Here is a 17,047-nt window from a genome sequence, read left to right as displayed (position 1 = left end):
TGGTGGTGCATTGGCTCGGCTCTAGAGCACGGGCAAAAACATCTTGCGCAGCCTCGGCAACATGACCGGAAAATTTTACTTTCCTATGTCTCGGTGGCTGCTGTTCAGTGCCAACGGTTGCTGTTATTCTCTTTTTCCTCTGTTGGAGGCCGTTAAGGGAAGCCGCCACAGGCATATTACCTCGGGCTGGCCATTCTTATCCTCATTGTCATCTTCCTCCGAGTGTGCTTTTCAGCATTTCAAGCGACGTCGACAAGGAAAACGATGCGGTCGATCTTGGACTTACTGCCATCTGAAGTGCTCGTGCTGCGCGATGGTACTCAGATAAAAATCCCAGCTATGTAGCGAGATGGTTGGCGGCGACATCGTCACCGTCAGCATCGGCAACAAAAGTTCCCGCTGGTGACGAGTTATCGCACTTTAATACCGTCGGCCAAAGCCTCTACTTTGTCACCTTGGTAATATCCCAGTGGCGGAACATCCTCTCTGTCCGCAACAAGCGACTGTACACTCTACAGGCTGATTCGGTCCGAAACACGTTTGATTTTATATAGATCGAGCTGGGAGATTGGTAGTGTGCGCGCCGACGGATGCAAAATAGAGAATTGTTGAACCTCGCCTTCCCCCGCCACGCAAAAGAGTTCTGACTACAAGTAGAGTATGAAAGCATAGGAAATGAAGATAGATATTGGGAAGGAGAGTTGACGAAAATGAGCCGCGGGCCACTGTGGCGATGGCTGGATGAACTGCAACGAACGACGACGACGACGACGACGACGACGACGACTGCCTTCAGTGCGACTGCCCGCCATTTCGTATTAGCTGGGGAACTCTGTCCACCAGCAGTAACTTCCCACCTTAAGAGGCAAAGAAAGGCCGCCTGGGAGAGCTGGGCTGGGCACTACTACCCTTCGGAACTAGATCTGACACGATGTCACGTAAACTCTCACTCCCAGAGCTTGCCCTCCTCGACCTCGATCGCACGGGCTCCAAAAAAGGATTCTCTGCTGAGTGTAGAGGAATTTCTTTCTGGCGCGATTGTTTGCCATCTCAGCGCCATCTGCCTGTCTGGTCATTCGCGTATCTGTCAACGTGAGTTGAAATTTCCATAAGCTGAGCAGCTAAGAAAGATAAAGGGTTGGAATGGAAATCGTCAATTGAGCCAAAATGTTCATTCTGTACTCCGTACACGATCTGCGATTGCCAGAGCATAGGGCACAGGCAAGATAGGTGCTCTCTAACCCACTTCGAAAACGCCCGTCGCCCAGATACAGCCAACCACTGCGAATGCTTATAACTCTGGTGTTTTTCTCCTTCCTTATCCCCTTACTTCCTGTACCACAGCCTTGTAATCTGGGTATGTCTCACTGTTGTCATTGAATTAGTTTGACCACTCTCGATCGAGAAGGGAGATGAAAACCAAACGTACTCTTTTTCTGCAATTGAAAGATGCCGTACATCAACGCCTCACTCGTGGGCGGGCAGCCAGGCACATAAATATCTACAGGGACGATCCGATCACAACCCCTCGTCACGCTGTAGCTGTAGTGATAATAACCTCCACCGTTCGCACAGGATCCCATCGAGATCACCCATCTTGGCTCGGGCATCTGGTCGTACACCTGTCTCAGCGCGGGTGCCATCTTATTGGTGAGGGTGCCTGCCACAATCATCACATCGCTCTGTCTGGGCGACGCGCGAAAGATGATTCCCAGACGATCCTGGTCGTATCGAGGCGTGGAGAGGTGCATCATCTCCACGGCGCAACACGCCAAACCAAAGGTCAGAGGCCACAGTGAACCTTGACGAGCCCAGTTGGCGATCTGATCTAGTGTGGTCAGGGCGAATTGCATAGCGCCCTTTTTCTGCTCCTGCGACGGGAGGGGCACTTCGCGACGAACACCGCCTGTGACGGGAAGTCGTGAGGCATCTCCGCCGGCGGAGGAGGGGGCATGCGAAACGACCGAGGTGGCGGGTTTCGAAGAGGTCGAAGAGATGGAGGCGGCAGGGGCGCCACGGATGAGAGAGTATGGGAGGATGGTTGACGCTGTGTGTCGATTCATCTTGTCAGTCGGGGGGTTTCCGGGAGTTTGTGGCAAAGGGAGTTAGCTTGTCCTCCATACCTCGTAGAGCTCGCGGAGCGACTGTCCTTGACAAAGACATCATCTTGGCCTGCGATGTCGCTCGAAATAAAGAGAGGGGAGACGTGGACGTTGAAAGGGAAAGAATTGAAGGTCGTCGAAGGAAAGGAAGAGGAGACGAAACTGCGTGGTGTCGTGCGGTTGTAGAGAATCTATGATGTCGAATTGCCCGGGCGAATTGCGAGCTTGTCCATTGGCTGGCCTTGGTGCCGGCTAGACAGCGAGATCTGCTTACCCGATCAGGCAATATCTGGGGAAATCTCCTCGTGCAACACTCTATTACTCTATTACTCTCTTGCTCAGGTATAGATTGTTGCTCTCCTCTCCCTATAAGATCGCTCTACAACTGTCGTGCTCCATGGCCCTCAACTCCTCACCGTCGATAGCATGCATCGGCGTCATCGGCAAACACGACCAACCGCTGCACATCTCCCTCTTCCCTCCCCATGACACCGCCCCCAACGCCGACCTCGAATTCCTCTTCCTGCTAAACTCGTGCCTCGACATCTTCGACCTGCGTGCTCGCACCACGAAACTGCTCGACTCAGACCTGGGCCTGCTCCAGGCCATCGACGACCGCCTGTCGTGCTACGGCTGGCTGACGAACACGGGAATCAAGTTTATTATCGTGGTGGACATGATGGGTCGGCCTCCGCCGTCTGCGTCGGACGAAGACACCCCAAAAGATCTGTTGTCCAAGGACAAGAGACGGTTTTTACCTGCAGCCGTCGGCCTGAGAGACGCGGATCTGAAACCCGCCTTCCGAGCCATACAGACCGCATACATCCATCTGATGTTGAATCCTTTCTACACGCCAGATGAGAGGACACCCTTGCAGATTGCAAACTATGGCGGGAAGAGTCCCACAATCACGAGTAAGAAGTTCATTGCGGAGATTCAGAGGATCGGGAGGGCGTGGTATCCAGGTATTGCGAGTATCTGAGAAGAATTCAAGAGACATGAAAGACAAGCAACATTGTTCACCGGCCCCCAATGACCCCAGGAGGACGGAGAGGGATTACCATGACCACCGCCGGAAAGAAACATTAAACCAACAGCCATTCCTCTCTGCTATTTCCAGAACTCAACGAACACTCCTCCTTTGCTTTGGGTTGCCCTCCTTGACGGCAAGCATCACCGCCGTCTCGGCCACCTCGGCTGCTGTCTCGGCGGCCTCCTGCTCCGCTTTGCTCGGCGTCCTAATCAGCGGCACCTCATCCATCTTGGTGTCCGGATCTGCCAGCTTTGCTGCCTCCTCGGACGCCACCGGGTTGTCTGCGGGCGGTGCAGCAACCGCAGCGGGGGCGCCTGTCTCGGTCATACCCTGCGATTTGATGTATTCCAAAACTGCTTCGAGGGTTTTGGCCGGTCCAGCTTGCTCCCAGAGGCGAAGCGTCCCTTGTTTGTCGATGACAATTACGCCGCGAGTGGTGGATTTGCCGGCGCCAGGCTTTTTCATCCCAATAGCGGAGGTCAGAGTTGCATTGGGATCACACTGGGTTGCCGTCAGCTTTCCCCCTCACTAGGAGATGGCACTGGGAGAAGAATCAAGGCATTGGGATCTCACCAATAGCTGATACGGCAACTTCTGCTTGGTCGCAAACGTTGTGTTCGCCTTGGGACTGTCCGTACTCAATCCATAGACTGCGAGCGATGCACCCGTGATGGGCGTGTAGTTGTCCCGGAAGAGACATGCTTGATTGGTGCCTGTACAGCAATCAGTCTGCTGCTCTGCACCTGATCTCTGGAGTAAAATCACTCTCTCGATTGAGAGTAAGGGTAACGATTACGTTCAGATATGCAAGATGAAGATGGGGACGACTTACAGCCTGGCGTACTGGCCTTGGGATACGTGAAGATGACGACGCCTGCGCCGCTCTTCTCGATCAGCTCTTTCAACGTCACGTCGGTTCCATCGTGCGTCTGCACCGTGCCACCAAAGCCATCGAGATCGATTTTGTCCCCTATGGTCAATTTCCCGGTCCCCTTCACCGCGCTCCCGTTCGCCGCCGGCTCTTTGGTTTCTTCGCTGGCCCCTGCACCCGGTGCGGTTTCGCTGGTGCTAGGGGCAGCTTCCGACTCTGGCAGGTCAGCCACAGCAGAGCCTTCGGTCTTTTTGGTTGTCCTGGACGACCCGATTCGGGGAACGGCGGGGACGGCCTTGCGGACGAGTTTCTTCACCGTACTGCTACCACTCCCTCGTTTTGCGGCCGGAGGCGGGGCAGCTGGTTCCTTTGGGGGAGGGCGTTTGCGTAGTTCGACAGGCATCCTTGGCTATGGGGTTAGATTGCAAAGAAATTGATTGTTTGACAGAGGCTTGGGTGATTGCTGGTCAAGTTAGTGAGTGCAGTCGGATTATGATCGGGAGGTTCGAGTCTGTAGGAGCGGATATATCAGTCAATCGACGTGAGAATGTGACAAAACACCAAATGTGAGCAAGTTGCGACTGGGGATTGATCAGGTAGTTTCATCGTGAATGATGCCATAGCTGTTGTGTGGAATACTAGGCAAGGACTTGGTGGGTGTTTGAGCTCGACTCTTTGCGGTTGCGCTGGCCGCACTCTTCGAGTCCCAATTCCTGATGGCTCCTGCGTTAGCAATCGAGGACAAGTCCTGTAACCATCCGCGGCAGCGCGCCCGGTGCCACAATGCGCACCATCTTTGCTCGCCAAAGCGGGTAGAAGAGAGTGACTTACTCGATCATGTTCCCTTGGGCTTGAAGAGCTCATTCGAACCGGCGATTCCACAGGTCCCCTCGAAGGCGCAAGGCTGAGTTGGACGCAGCGCATCCACCTTCCCGGTCAATCCGCGGCAGCAAAAAAGACAGGGCGCGCTGCAACACAATCGTATGGGAACCGACGCATCATTACTTACACCTGTATGACGGATGATGGGGGTAGTGCCCTCTGGCGGAAGTAGATTCTCAAAGGGCAGTATTGGACTGCTTCCCAGCTGTATAACCCCTGCACAACCGGCAATCAGCCTCTTCTCCTGCTGCTGGCGGTTCTCCCCTGTTTTTTGGCGGCGAGAGAGACACAGGCTCGAGATAAAGTGGCTGGAAAGACTCACCAATAGTTGTTTTTGGACGTGTTGGCGGTTGGCTCTGGGAGTTTCTGAAGGGGAGTCGGTGAGCTGTGGTAGTTTCAGAATGCCATCCGTCACTATGCAGCAAAGCTCACCCTCACGTGGCGGTTGCGAGGTTGACTGGGGTTTACTCGGTGCTGTAGCGTGTCCTAATTAGGGTCACCGTCTGTGAGAGCGAGGTCGGCGCAGTCGGCCAACTGCAACTTTGTGACTACTGCCACTCCAGCTCCCGAGGGGTCGAGGGGTGCAGCCGTCGACTAACCGAATTGCGACTGTTTTGTAAGCGAGAATGGACGAAATAAAGGCTCGAACAAAAGGGAGAGTGGAGCGGATTCGGAGTGCTGAAACAAAGGACAGACCATCCAGTCGAGAAGGAACAACAGCTGCAAGCTGGGGGGGCTGTGAAGAAGCATTAGTTCTCTGCTCCTCCAGCAGCTTGTGTTACCTCGTCAAATGGGTGGCTGGAAAGGGACTCTCGCAGCCCTACTGGGTACTCGGTACCTCATATTCCTCCCAGCTACCATGTTCTCAGATCTTGGAACTTGGCACTGACAAGCTGGGAAACCACTGGAAACCTTCCAGGACGCAGCTGCACGCATGCCTCTGGTGCCTGCCCCGCAAATGCAGTCGAGCCTTCGTACTCCGTACCTTGCGAGTATCTTGTCCAAGCACTCTGTACATGGCGTCAAGCTGCCAGATACCTCCCTACATAGGGACGTCTCGTTTCTGTCACCCAAGCCCGAAGAAAAACCTACTAGAGCCTCGTTTTGGTAGCACATTGATATTGATTGAACCAGCAAATCGAGTCCATGAGGAGACTCCCTTGCTTCGCCACTAATTATGGTGTTGCTTCCGCCAAAGCAATGAGTTACTGTTCATATGCCTCCCCAGGAGCGGCCCCTCACAAGTCCTTCGCCATCTTTGCCTTTAATTCCCTTCTTCCTTCTGCTCGGGAAGCCCGGCCGCAGGTCATAAAGCTTCGCCATCCCTGAGAGCTTGTGGGCCTTCCTCCGCAGTTCATGTTCTCCAATCTCCTTCTCCCCTTCTTCCTTTGAAGCAGTACTCAGACGGTGAGCATAAGCGTGAAGCCAAGACAAAAAGGAAAACGTGCCGAAAGGTGCCGAGGGTTGGTCGGTGGTGATTCTGATATACTAGGTCTACGTGTCGAGGTGGTGATCCATCGTGGTAGACGCAGGACGCTCGTGGAGTTGAGTCCCCGATCAGTCCCGCATAAATGGGGCAGCAATCGATCTTGATGGATGCTGTCATGTCGTATGTTGCCAAACTTTCGTTCATGTCCGATGTCTCATGCAAAGCTACTCGTGAAAGAGTTGACCGACGCCCATCCAGTCGTTGGTAATCGTTCCAGTATCGCATGTTAGGATTGAGCTGAGGAAGCCCTTCAGATAAAAGTTTGTTTGCCCATGTTGGTCCTCACAAATTTCCGTTCCGGATTTGCCATGTGCTAGAGCAAACCCCGCGCCGGATCCGACATACCCATTTGTGTGTTGTGCCTTCTGGAAGACCGACAGCGGTCCTCGAGAGAGGTTGGTGGAACAAGTTCAGTGCCAAGAAACACCAAGCCGTCATTCCGTTTCAACGATAATCGCCGTTGCCAGTGGTTATCCTTGTACCGGAACGAAGCCTAACGTCGAAGACTAGCGCATTAGTCAGATGCCATGGTAAACCTCCACGCAAACCGAAGCAGAACGCAGAGGAGATCCCTTACATGGGAGCCTTGAGGTTTCAGTACTCACATCCTGTCACTTCCTCCCTGGTCGTTGCCGCTAGCACCGCGTTCGATGACCTTGCGTCGGGAGCTGGAAATAGCGGCCGGCTTGCCAGCTTGGGAGGCATGCTGAGGAGTCGGGGCCCCCGTGGCGGCCGCAGTCGCAGGATGAGCACCGCGTCGTGGCTTCTCTTCGTCCTCCTGGGTGGTCTGGTTGCCAGCGGCCTGGGCAATGGCTTGGGCATTCTTCTGGTATTTGTAGACAGTCCAGTCAAAAACGTAATCGTATTGGAAGGATTCTCGAACGAAGAGATCACGGAAGATCTTCCTCAGGTATGAGTAGTCCGGCTTGTCGTCGAAGCGGAGAGATCGAGTGTAGTTGAGGTAAATGGCGAATTCGTTGGGGAAACCACGGCACAGGACTTCGGTGGGCGTGGTCATCTTCTTCTCCATGATTCGATCGTACTTCTGCTTCTTCGTGGCAGCCTTAAGGCCTTGCCATGGAAGCGAACCACGGCAGAAGTAGAGCATGACATAGCCCAAAGACTCCATGTCATCGCGGCGAGATTGTTCCACACCCAAGTGCGTGTTGATCGAGGCATAACGAGCTGTGCCAGTCAAGTTCTTGTTCTCGCGGTATGGGATGTGGAAATGAGTCTTGGGGTCGCGGTACTTTTTGGCCAGGCCAAAATCGATCACGTTGACCTGGTTGCCCCTCTTGCCAATCCCCATAAGGAAATTATCGGGTTTAATGTCGCGGTGGATGAAAGACTTGGCGTGGATGTATTCGATTCGAGAGATGAGCTGGTCGGCTAGCAAGAGGACGGTCTTGAGGGAGAATTTGCGGTTGCAGAAATTGAAGAGATCTTCCAAGCTGGGACCCAGCAAGTCGAGGACCATGGCGTTGTAGTCACATTCTGTTCCAAACCAGCGGACGAACGGAATTCCAACACCACCCGCGAGAGACTTGTAGACACGGGCTTCATACTCCAACTGAGGATGTTTGGCCTTGACGGACTCGAGCTTGATGGCGATTTCTTCACCTGAGATGATGTTGGTGCCCAAGTAGATGTCTCCGAAACTTCCACTGCCGATCTTTCGACCAATGCGGTATTTGTTGCCAACACGCAAATCCTGTCCCGATAGAAGTCAGCAGATGAAGGCAGCAGCAACAACCAAGGATGGTATGAGGGTGTGACAATCAACTTCCAACTCTTTTTGCACCCATATTTTTTTCTCCTGAGACCAAACATTTCAAGCTCTTACATACCATTGTCGTCATGTTGATGGAATGATGAGCAGACACGCTGCAATCCGATTGTCGATAGAAATGTGGATAATGGGGGAGAGGGATCTGGTTGAAGGTTGAGTCGGTTTCTGGAAAAAGCGGTGGCTACTGAGGAGAGATTGAAGCGGTCTCAGCCTGTTTCCACCTTGATTAGCAAGCCCACCACTTGTCAGTCTTCAGGGCCAGGACAACGTGACTGAAGCAGCTTGGCTGTTCTGCAAACTTTCAGAAGGGAGAGGCTGGGTAAGGGACAGGTGAAGATGGAGTTGGAGGTTGAGGTTCCGGGGGGTGGAAGATGAGGATGAGGATGAAGGTGAAGGTGAAGGGTAAGGATGAGCCGGTGTAGGGTGAATAAAGGATGGTGAGGTTGCAGGGAAAGCCAAGCGGGCGAAGCGGGAAAGAAGGCGGTAGACCAGAAGGAGATGACTAACCTAGTGCAGCAGTTGTCGAGGGTGAAGGAGAAATGAGAGAAGCTTGATGACAAGTGAGTTTCGACGCTCACAAGTCGATCAAGCTTGTTGCTTCTCTCTGCTTGTTGAGATGTGTAGAGAGATGGTGGGTGGGTGGAGGAATGAAGGGAGGAGTGTAAACGGGGGATGGAATGGGATGAGGGAAACAAAAGGGAAAGGTTGCAAATTGGTCACAGGCAAGCGGGTGCTGGAAGCTGAGACCGGCCTTGACCTTCTCGCCTCCTGCTCACCTTGGGGGAGCAGTTGCGCCAGGAGCGCAGTCCCCATCAGTGCCCATCCAATTGCAGGGGAGGCCGCGGGCAGACGGGCGGCCAAATGGGGGCACCGAGAGGGACCAGCGAGGGCCGAGGGGAGGCGGTGCGGGTGCCACTTTGGCTGTCACCAACCCCCATACCTAGGGAGTCGTTGCCGTACCCTTTCACTCCCTGACAGACAGCTGCTGCCGAGGGGCGACACATCTGCGCCCTTTTACACCTCACCGGCAATGCTAATTAAACCGGTAGTTACAAGTACATGCATACCATCCAGGTTTCTAGGTCACTAGCTCTCTCTCTCTCTTTTACTCTCTAAGAATGCACACCCATACACACGAGAACCAGTCAGTCAAGTCGTGCTCGATGTGGCGAACCTCAATCACGAAGAGATGGAGTTTTGGTCAAACTCGGTTGGTTGCCTTCCTTTGGTGCCCAGGCGAACCACGTACTTGGACAGGCCTCTAACACGTACAGCTAAGACAAGTGCCTAGCCAGGTTAAGCCGGGGGCCCTAGGCCTCGCTAGTTGGTGCAGGTATGCCTACCTACAAGTACCCAGTAGGTACCTAGCCTATAACTACCGCGGCAGCTCACCCTCCCATGGGTGTCATGCTGGCCTTCTGTCCATAAATGTCGCCTGGAATGGTGTCGAAATCGTACCACCCTCACCTTTCTCTTCAGCCTGTTTCGCCATTCGCAAGCCATTTGCCTCATCAGTTGGGCATGCATGATTTTGTTCCAATCTGCTGTCCCTGTTCCAGCTATTCATTGTACTGACTCGAGTGATTAATCTGCCTCATTTCCAACGAATTACAGATGGCTGCTTGAAATAGCACTGGCTGCTCTGAAGCTTCCATTCGGCGGCTATGCAACAACACCCCCACGTCGATGCTTGTCACCTGCTCCCGAAAATGACTGTCAGCCTCATCAGAAAGATGGACGAACAATTAGGCTCGTATTGCGCAGCGGACGAAGATGTCTCTCAGATGGTCAGTCAGTCGATTGCCTGCTCACGCTTCCGTCTGCAAGTCACGTCAACCCTTGGTCAACCACGACGGCACCGGGAATAGGGGATTTGTTTGCTTCCATGTGAAATTCCCCACACAGCCAATAGTTGAGTGAGTTTCTGTCTGTTTCAACCTGTTTGGATCGTCGCAGTCCAGCCGGGGTGTCTTCGGTCCAGAATCTGATAGCCTGATGATCTCCCCTGACAGCTCACTGCTGATCTTAATTTTGTCGACAAATTTCAGACTTCTTGGGGCCTGGGAAAAAGGAAGAGAAATTGCAAGTTACAAGAAATGTCAGCTGTTTCTATGGCAAGCTCCAGAAAACAACCCGAGACACAACAAAGATGTTGCTTCTTGGAGGTGCATATGTCATCGAGCACTAATAACAGATCAGCCTGGTCAACCTGGTGCGAGCCACATTTCTCGCTTGTGGCTTTTATTTAGCCATCGTGACCTCATGCCGATCAAGCCTCCCGCTGGTGCCGCCCACCAAGACCGATGTAGCCGAAACCGCTGACCCGTGGACATCACACCCAAGGCAACTAATGACCTACAAGTAGGTTTGAAGTCCAACGGTGGACAAACAACCTTGTCGTGCTTGGACATGCTGAAGCAATAGACAGAGCTGCCAGGCTCGGCAAACACTTGAAAAAAAACGGGCACCATGACCAGAGCACAAATAGAGCCACTGCATTATATCTAATATACCTCCTCGCCTTCTCTCTCACTGTCCTGAACTGGTCTCGAAATCGAGTTCATGTCTTGCCTCATTCTGCGTAACACACCCCGTACATATCACAGAGAAAATCTAGAAATGGTAGTTTATATTGTGTGCTAGGGTCCCTTCCCTCCAGCTACAGTGTATAGATTTCCGCCCCTGTTATGAAAGGAGAGGTCGCCACTCGTCATTGAAGGCAACGTCCGAGATGCACAACCATTGAGAAAGGATTGCGCGATTCTGTTCTCCTTCCTCCCCATTTTCTCCTTGCTCTCCGGAGCCTCGGCGCTGAATGCCGGCGGAAAACGTCCGCTATCGGGAAGCGGGGCGGAGTTAAATCAAATGCCGATGGAGATCAACGCCGCATGGTCTTTCCTCGGTTCCATTATTGGTTCGGAGTCGGTTGAGACATTGTCAGTCTCGACCTTGCTTGCTTTTTTATGTTGTCGAACATTTGAGTCTTGCAAAGGGGGTTTGCTTCTGCCTTCTGTGTCCTCGGTACAGCAAAGTTGGACATCTGCGTTGGCAGCCCTGTTCCGCGACAATATATGATAGATAAATAAATAACCGCCCCGAGCGTGCGAAATCTGAATATCTGGATTGAGACCTTCTCAACAAACCAGCTGTACAAGGTCACAATGCGCTCAACAGAATCAACCTCCCATCCATACATACTAAAGACATCCCGGGGGTCACTCAAGGGTCTCGAACAACGCGACCTGGTGGGAAACCCTATTCTATATCGCTTCACGAGAGTTCCCTATGCACTTCCCCCGACGGGGTCCCGTCGCTGGCGTCGACCCCAAGCCCTACCGGAGGACTTTACGTTTAACGACCCGCAAGGAACCCCGGGAGACTACACACGCTTCGGGCCCATCTGCCCACAGCCTCACTACGACCATGGCTCCATCGCCGTGGCGAACCCGAATGCAGCTCCGCCCGTGGATAATGTCCAGGATGAAGACTGCCTCTACCTGAACATCTGGGTCCCAGCCTCACCTGCCCCCAATGAGAAAGGATGGCCTGTTCAATTCCACATCCACGGGGGCTGGCTCCAAGTCGGTGACGCCCTACAACAGAACGACACGGATCCCTTTGACCTCATGGCACACACCACGCCCCGTATAATCGTCTCGCCAACCTATCGCCTCAACCTGTTCGGTTTCCTAGCTGGTTCCGAACTTGCCAGTCTGAAGGAAGACGCTTCCCCGTCAAACTACGGCCTGTGGGACCAACGGTGCGCGTTGGAGTGGGTGGCAAAGAACATCCACCTGTTCGGCGGCGACGCATCCAACATCACAGTAGGAGGACTGTCTGCGGGTGCGAACAGCACCTTTTTCCAGCTCAACTACGACACTCTCCTCCCTCGAGAAAAGAGACTGGTCAGGAGAGTGTACCTGTGGTCCAACGCCGTGGCGATCCAGCCGAACCCGACCACTTCCCCGGTGCTGACGCAACAGTTCAACGATCTCTGCGCCATATTTGGCATTCCTCTCTCAAGCAGTCCGCGCGAGAAACTGGAGCGACTCCGCCAGATCCCGGCCAAGGACTTGATCGCGTCGTTGGCGAAGATGAAAATGCACACTTTCCGCGCCTCCACCGATAACTGTTTTATCCCCAGCACATTCCTCTCCTCGCTGCATTCGGGCTCGTTCGCTACGCGCCTCGCCGAAAACGACATCTCCATCTTCCTCGGCGAAGTCTGCGACGAAAAGGAACTGTACAAAATCGTCAATCCGCCCTCTTCATACCAGGGCCTCGTGACGCAGTTGGCCAACTACTACCCTGCGCACGTGGTCAAGGCCCTCTTGCCGCTGTACTCGATGCCGGCGAGCACCTCGACCAACGCGGCCGAGTGGGCCGAGGTGTTCAGCCAGATTGTGGCGGACGCGCAGGTGCACGCCTCTCTTCGGGGCCTCACGCACATCGTGCTCAACCCGCCTTCTCAGAAAGCAGGCGCCGCAGTCAAACCCCTACCGCGGGCCAACCTGCACCGGTACCGGATTTCGTGGAGGGCGAAGAACCTCGACAACTGGATCTCGCCCGCTGTCGGCGTCTGTCACGGCCTCGACACGCCCATATGGTGGGCCAGCGGCTGGCGCGCCGACTACACGGCGCAGGACAAGCGTGTGATCCAGCGCTTCCTGGAGCCGTTCGGCAGGTTCCTGGCGGGGGAGAAACTGCACGACGCCGGCGCTGCTGCTGCGCGCGGGGAGAGGTCTCTGAGGTGGCTGGACCACGAGGGCAACGTGGTCGAGGACAAGGAGGACGATCTGTGGGACCGCGGCATGCGCATCTGGGACACGGTGTGGGAGTCGCAGCGGGGCCTAGTCGTCAAGGAGAAGGAAGGCGGCGAGAGCCGACTGTGAGTGGAAGCAAACGCAAGACGGGGCATGTGGGGACGGATTTACCAAGACATTACCACGCTCTGAATGTAGCGGGAATGTGAGGGGGGACCCGAATATGATCAAAGTTCGACATCCGCGGCCGACAGACAGAGCGTGTGTCGTATCAAAAAGGCGCTGAATTTACCACCGATTGATTTTATTCAAAACATCATTACTATCTAACTTGACCCGTGATGAGGCTGTCAGCTGGCCGGATAGCTAGCAGGCAGGGTTCAAGCCTCTTGCTCTTGCGCTCCCTCTCGTCCTTGCTCCCTCCCCTTTTCACAGTCGTCGTCAACCATCTGTGTCGAGGCCAAGCTATTATGCTCAGCGCCCAGACATGGTGAAAGCCCCGTGCCCTTTTCCGTCCCTTCATTCGACCAGCTTTCTCAAGTCAGGCCTCTCCTTCAACTCTTGGAGCAGATTCTGGAACGGCTCGTCGTCGTAGAGCTCGGCCTGCTCCTTGAAGAAGGCCATGTTGTCCTTTAGCCATGTCGCTTCGTTATCAGCCTAGATCGGAGAAGGAAAGAAGTTGTTAGCGTTGTTCTGAGGAAGCCAAGGTCGAGTTTGAGGAGGAGGAAATAAATTTCACGGTAACGGCAACGGGAAGAAAAGCTCACACTTGGGAGAAGCACTCCGTTCTCGAGCCCGCCGATCACCGGCGTAAAGCCCACAATGTGCAGCTTTCTCGCCAATCTTTCTTCCTTGCTGACCTCTCCTCCGTGGCCATTGACACTACCACGACCATTGGCCTGGCCTTCCTCCTTCGGCCCATTGACGACCTCATACCAGGCCGCCTCGAGCTGCTTAGCAAAAGCGTCGAATCGCTCCTTTGTGCGTTTCGGGCCCGTCCGCACAGTGCCCATGATGCGGTTCGGCGATGTGAGGCCGCGGTTATAGGGCTTCCCGGCCAGGAAGAAATCACTTACGGGCTCGCCGGGCACGTAGTGGACGTTGACGAAGAGTGACGGGGTCAGGAATTCGGTGCTGTGTAACACGGTGATCTTGTGGGCCAAAAGGGATTTCTGGTACTGCGTGAGGGGGTAGGAATGTTGGATCTATGAGGGAGATTGTGAGCGGGCAATATTGAGGGACGAGAGCTCAAACACGGCTCGAGCCATCAAGTGAGGAGCTTGATCAAAGCCGACACGGCTTACCCTGTAAATAGGCATTTTGGCTTGGAGTCCTCGGTTGATGCTGCTGTTGCAGGATAATGTCTTCCCGTGTAAAGATGTTCGACTGAACCAGAGAGCGTTGATGAATACGCCTACGGTGGGCGCTGAGTACTCCAATATATATTTGCACAATGGACCCGAGATATGAGGTCAACGGCCTGCCTTGGATCCAATCACTGCTTCAGATCAACACGTCAGATAGTCCCAGCTGATGAGTATTCAAAAAATAGATCTCCTCGCAGATCTCCTTCGACCCTCGGTCCCGCTTACGTCTGACAGGACGATACGGCGACGGTATGGTCGACAATTCTATGCTATCACACCTGTATAGCGATTGAACAAAGTCGGCTAAAATTCATAAGCGTGACAAAATCTGGGGCCCCGGGTCGACTGATGGTCAAAGGCTGCAGCCATGATTTGCAAGTTGCATTGATTAGCGCTGACTAGCCTCGCAAAGATTTATTGAAAGCAGTATGCATGTGACAGAACCTTGTGTCGATCAACTCAAGGATGTGGAGGTAGATGGCGGTAGGTGGACAAGGAGGAAACTGGTGGAGGGCGACGGAGTCGGTGGAATTTGACGGACATTTGGCGGAGAGACAAGGGGAGAAGTGGATGCCGTATTAGTTGCGTCTAGGTGCAGAGCATGACTTCCCTGGCTTCAAGCATTCGTAGATAGGTTCCTGCGAATGATTACTCACTCAATCAGCCATCTCGAGAGTGGACTTCAAATACCTGCAATCTTCCACCTAGCATCAAGTTTCTTCAGTCCCATCTTGAGAATCTCTAAGTTCCTTGCATGATCGCTGTTGGAGCTCTCTCTGCCCATACGGACATAAAAGGATGCTGCTCGATACTTCCAATGCAGAACAAACGGAGCTACCATCTCGACAGGGAGTGCATTACCCTGTAGGAAGTGACCCGAGGAGGTCGAGCAGGTCTTCGAGACTCGCTCTAGCAAATCGCGCGCATGATCGCGCCGTATGAGCTCAGCCGGAGTTGATGGCTCGATGTTGAAGGCGTCGTCATAAAGGACGAACAGGGAACTTCCTCTGATGAGCCCAGACAATGCTTATCATCCTGAGATAGTACACTTACCTATAACAGATTTGGGCATGAGCGCCTGCGGGACCTTTAAGGACGCCACTGACCATGCGGATTGACATTTGAATTGCCTTCTCTAGTTGACGCTCCTGGCTCTCACGGAATTCTGGGTCCATTGCCCGATCGCCAACATGCCGGAGGACTCGACAGAGGAGATGTGTCGCCTGTGCCAATTTTGCAAATCTACCCATTCGCTCCGTCGACGGACACGAGATGGTCATTCCATCGTATGCGGTAACCATGCCCGCGTCCCAGGCCGCATCATCGGCGGGTAGAAGATCTCTTGGACTTGGATCATCAATCTCGAAGTCGCGTCTTCCCGGACCGCTTATATTTGCGAAACGATCGAGAATGAGAATTGCCCACCACAGCCGTCTCTTTTCTTCTGATCCAAAACAGTCCATGGTCACCCCAGAAGTGTCTGTCAGAGTCAGGTTGATATCAAGAGCTCTCCCATATCTGGCGCAGGAGGCGACAGAGAGGAATGCAGACGGGTAGATCCCATGGGCGTATTCGTAGACTGCAATCAGCACAGCTGCCTGTAACCCACGGATGCTGAAGACTCCCGCCACCTCCAGCTCTGTCGAATAGTGTTTCGCAGCAAGATACAACGCAGTGCGTGGGTCTTGCCTTTCCTCGGACGGCCTCCAGATAATCAATTTCATGCAAAGTAAGAGCAGACTGACATCTCCTTGCCTTGGCACGAGAGGATTTAGTAGTTGGTTGTAAAAAGAATGCTTGGAAATGATAGACCACCAACAGTGGACGGTCCTAAAATATTCTGCGGCGTCCTTCTGGACGGACGCAAAATCCCCCAAGAGGCTCAAGACGCTTTCGGGAACGGCGGGGTGGACGTCTGTGACCACCATCTGTCCGCATCTGAAGATATTGTGGTCCAGAAAGTAGACAACCACTGCCTCTGATGGATGAGGTTCGACATGTGTTTTTGCGGACGGAGACAGAGACACTTCCTCCACTGTCAGGAGCGGCGCTCTGCGCTGGGGATACACACATCTCCTCCTGTGTCTAGAGACAGTTGATCAATGTATGGCGCGTCCTCCCTCAGTCGGCTGGTGCAGATAGAGGCACGAACTTACCTTCGGCAGAAGGAACAGTCGGGGAGAGTCTTGTCGCATTTTCTCTTCCTCTTGCGGCAGAAACTGCATGAGATCAGGGCGCGAGAATGGAGGGGTGAAACGCCCGTCAGCGGACGTGGATCAGGGGAGAGGGAAGCACCATCTTCACCGGCTTCCATGATGGCATCTGGGCAACTAGAATGAAGGAGAAATCCAAGGGAGAGTTTGTCCACCTCCGCCGTCGATGCCGCCGATGTGGGCCTCGTCATCCGCCAAGTCCACCACCCTCCACCTCCCACCGCGGTTGTGAGCAGCGTCTTAGGATCTTTAGCGGGGCCTCTCACCAACCGACCATATCATCCTAGCTTCATACCGGTAGCTCACTTCCAAAGGACTTCGGTCGCAATATGGGTCGGTCTGGATTGATCATCGCTGGCCCTGTCGTTGAGAAGCTGTTGGAGACAACACCATGCTGTCTCCGGGGGCTATGGCAGGCCAGTGCTTGCTTTTGCTGCTTCACTGCTCTGGCGCGACCAAAACAGCCATGAGAGTGGAAAAGAAACTCTACAGCAAAGCCAAAGCTAGAGCGGATCGTTTGGAGGAAGGACGAATGCAT

General features: G+C 53.8%; 7 protein-coding genes across 7 annotated transcripts; 2 read left to right on the top strand and 5 right to left on the bottom strand.

Moving 5' to 3' along the window:
- Window positions 1-1,326: 1,326 nt before the first annotated feature.
- On the bottom strand, window positions 1,327-2,063 carry Z519_08104 (NADH-ubiquinone oxidoreductase 19.3 kDa subunit, mitochondrial; the record flags this gene model as incomplete). The annotated part of the gene is made up of 2 exons (XM_016765832.1): window positions 1,327-1,367; window positions 1,430-2,063. 2 exons carry the CDS (start codon window positions 2,061-2,063, stop codon window positions 1,327-1,329), a joined length of 675 nt encoding a protein of 224 aa, XP_016617877.1.
- A 436-nt stretch (window positions 2,064-2,499) lies between these two features.
- Window positions 2,500-3,084, top strand: Z519_08103 (uncharacterized protein; the record flags this gene model as incomplete). Its single annotated transcript, XM_016765831.1, has 1 exon — window positions 2,500-3,084. One exon carries the CDS (start codon window positions 2,500-2,502, stop codon window positions 3,082-3,084), a length of 585 nt encoding a protein of 194 aa, XP_016617876.1.
- A 141-nt stretch (window positions 3,085-3,225) lies between these two features.
- Z519_08102 (uncharacterized protein) lies at window positions 3,226-4,409 on the bottom strand (the record flags this gene model as incomplete). The annotated part of the gene is made up of 3 exons (XM_016765830.1): window positions 3,226-3,636; window positions 3,709-3,848; window positions 3,968-4,409. The coding sequence occupies 3 exons, from the start codon at window positions 4,407-4,409 to the stop codon at window positions 3,226-3,228; spliced, it is 993 nt and encodes a 330-aa protein (XP_016617875.1).
- Window positions 4,410-6,978: 2,569 nt separating this feature from the next.
- Window positions 6,979-8,236, bottom strand: Z519_08101 (casein kinase I isoform delta; the record flags this gene model as incomplete). The annotated part of the gene is made up of 2 exons (XM_016765829.1): window positions 6,979-8,088; window positions 8,225-8,236. 2 exons carry the CDS (start codon window positions 8,234-8,236, stop codon window positions 6,979-6,981), a joined length of 1,122 nt encoding a protein of 373 aa, XP_016617874.1.
- Window positions 8,237-11,327: 3,091 nt separating this feature from the next.
- Window positions 11,328-13,058, top strand: Z519_08100 (uncharacterized protein; the record flags this gene model as incomplete). The annotated part of the gene is made up of 1 exon (XM_016765828.1): window positions 11,328-13,058. The coding sequence occupies one exon, from the start codon at window positions 11,328-11,330 to the stop codon at window positions 13,056-13,058; it is 1,731 nt and encodes a 576-aa protein (XP_016617873.1).
- Window positions 13,059-13,448: 390 nt separating this feature from the next.
- On the bottom strand, window positions 13,449-14,248 carry Z519_08099 (uncharacterized protein; the record flags this gene model as incomplete). Its single annotated transcript, XM_016765827.1, has 3 exons — window positions 13,449-13,586; window positions 13,697-14,134; window positions 14,234-14,248. 3 exons carry the CDS (start codon window positions 14,246-14,248, stop codon window positions 13,449-13,451), a joined length of 591 nt encoding a protein of 196 aa, XP_016617872.1.
- A 730-nt stretch (window positions 14,249-14,978) lies between these two features.
- On the bottom strand, window positions 14,979-16,610 carry Z519_08098 (uncharacterized protein; the record flags this gene model as incomplete). Its single annotated transcript, XM_016765826.1, has 3 exons — window positions 14,979-15,303; window positions 15,350-16,381; window positions 16,453-16,610. 3 exons carry the CDS (start codon window positions 16,608-16,610, stop codon window positions 14,979-14,981), a joined length of 1,515 nt encoding a protein of 504 aa, XP_016617871.1.
- Window positions 16,611-17,047: the final 437 nt, after the last annotated feature.

This window comes from Cladophialophora bantiana, assembly GCF_000835475.1.
Source record: "Cladophialophora bantiana CBS 173.52 unplaced genomic scaffold supercont1.12, whole genome shotgun sequence".
In the NCBI taxonomy this organism is placed as follows: Eukaryota; Fungi; Ascomycota; class Eurotiomycetes; order Chaetothyriales; family Herpotrichiellaceae; genus Cladophialophora; species Cladophialophora bantiana.
Note: the sequence above shows the minus strand (reverse complement) of the source record. Positions and strands in the feature narration are given on the sequence as shown.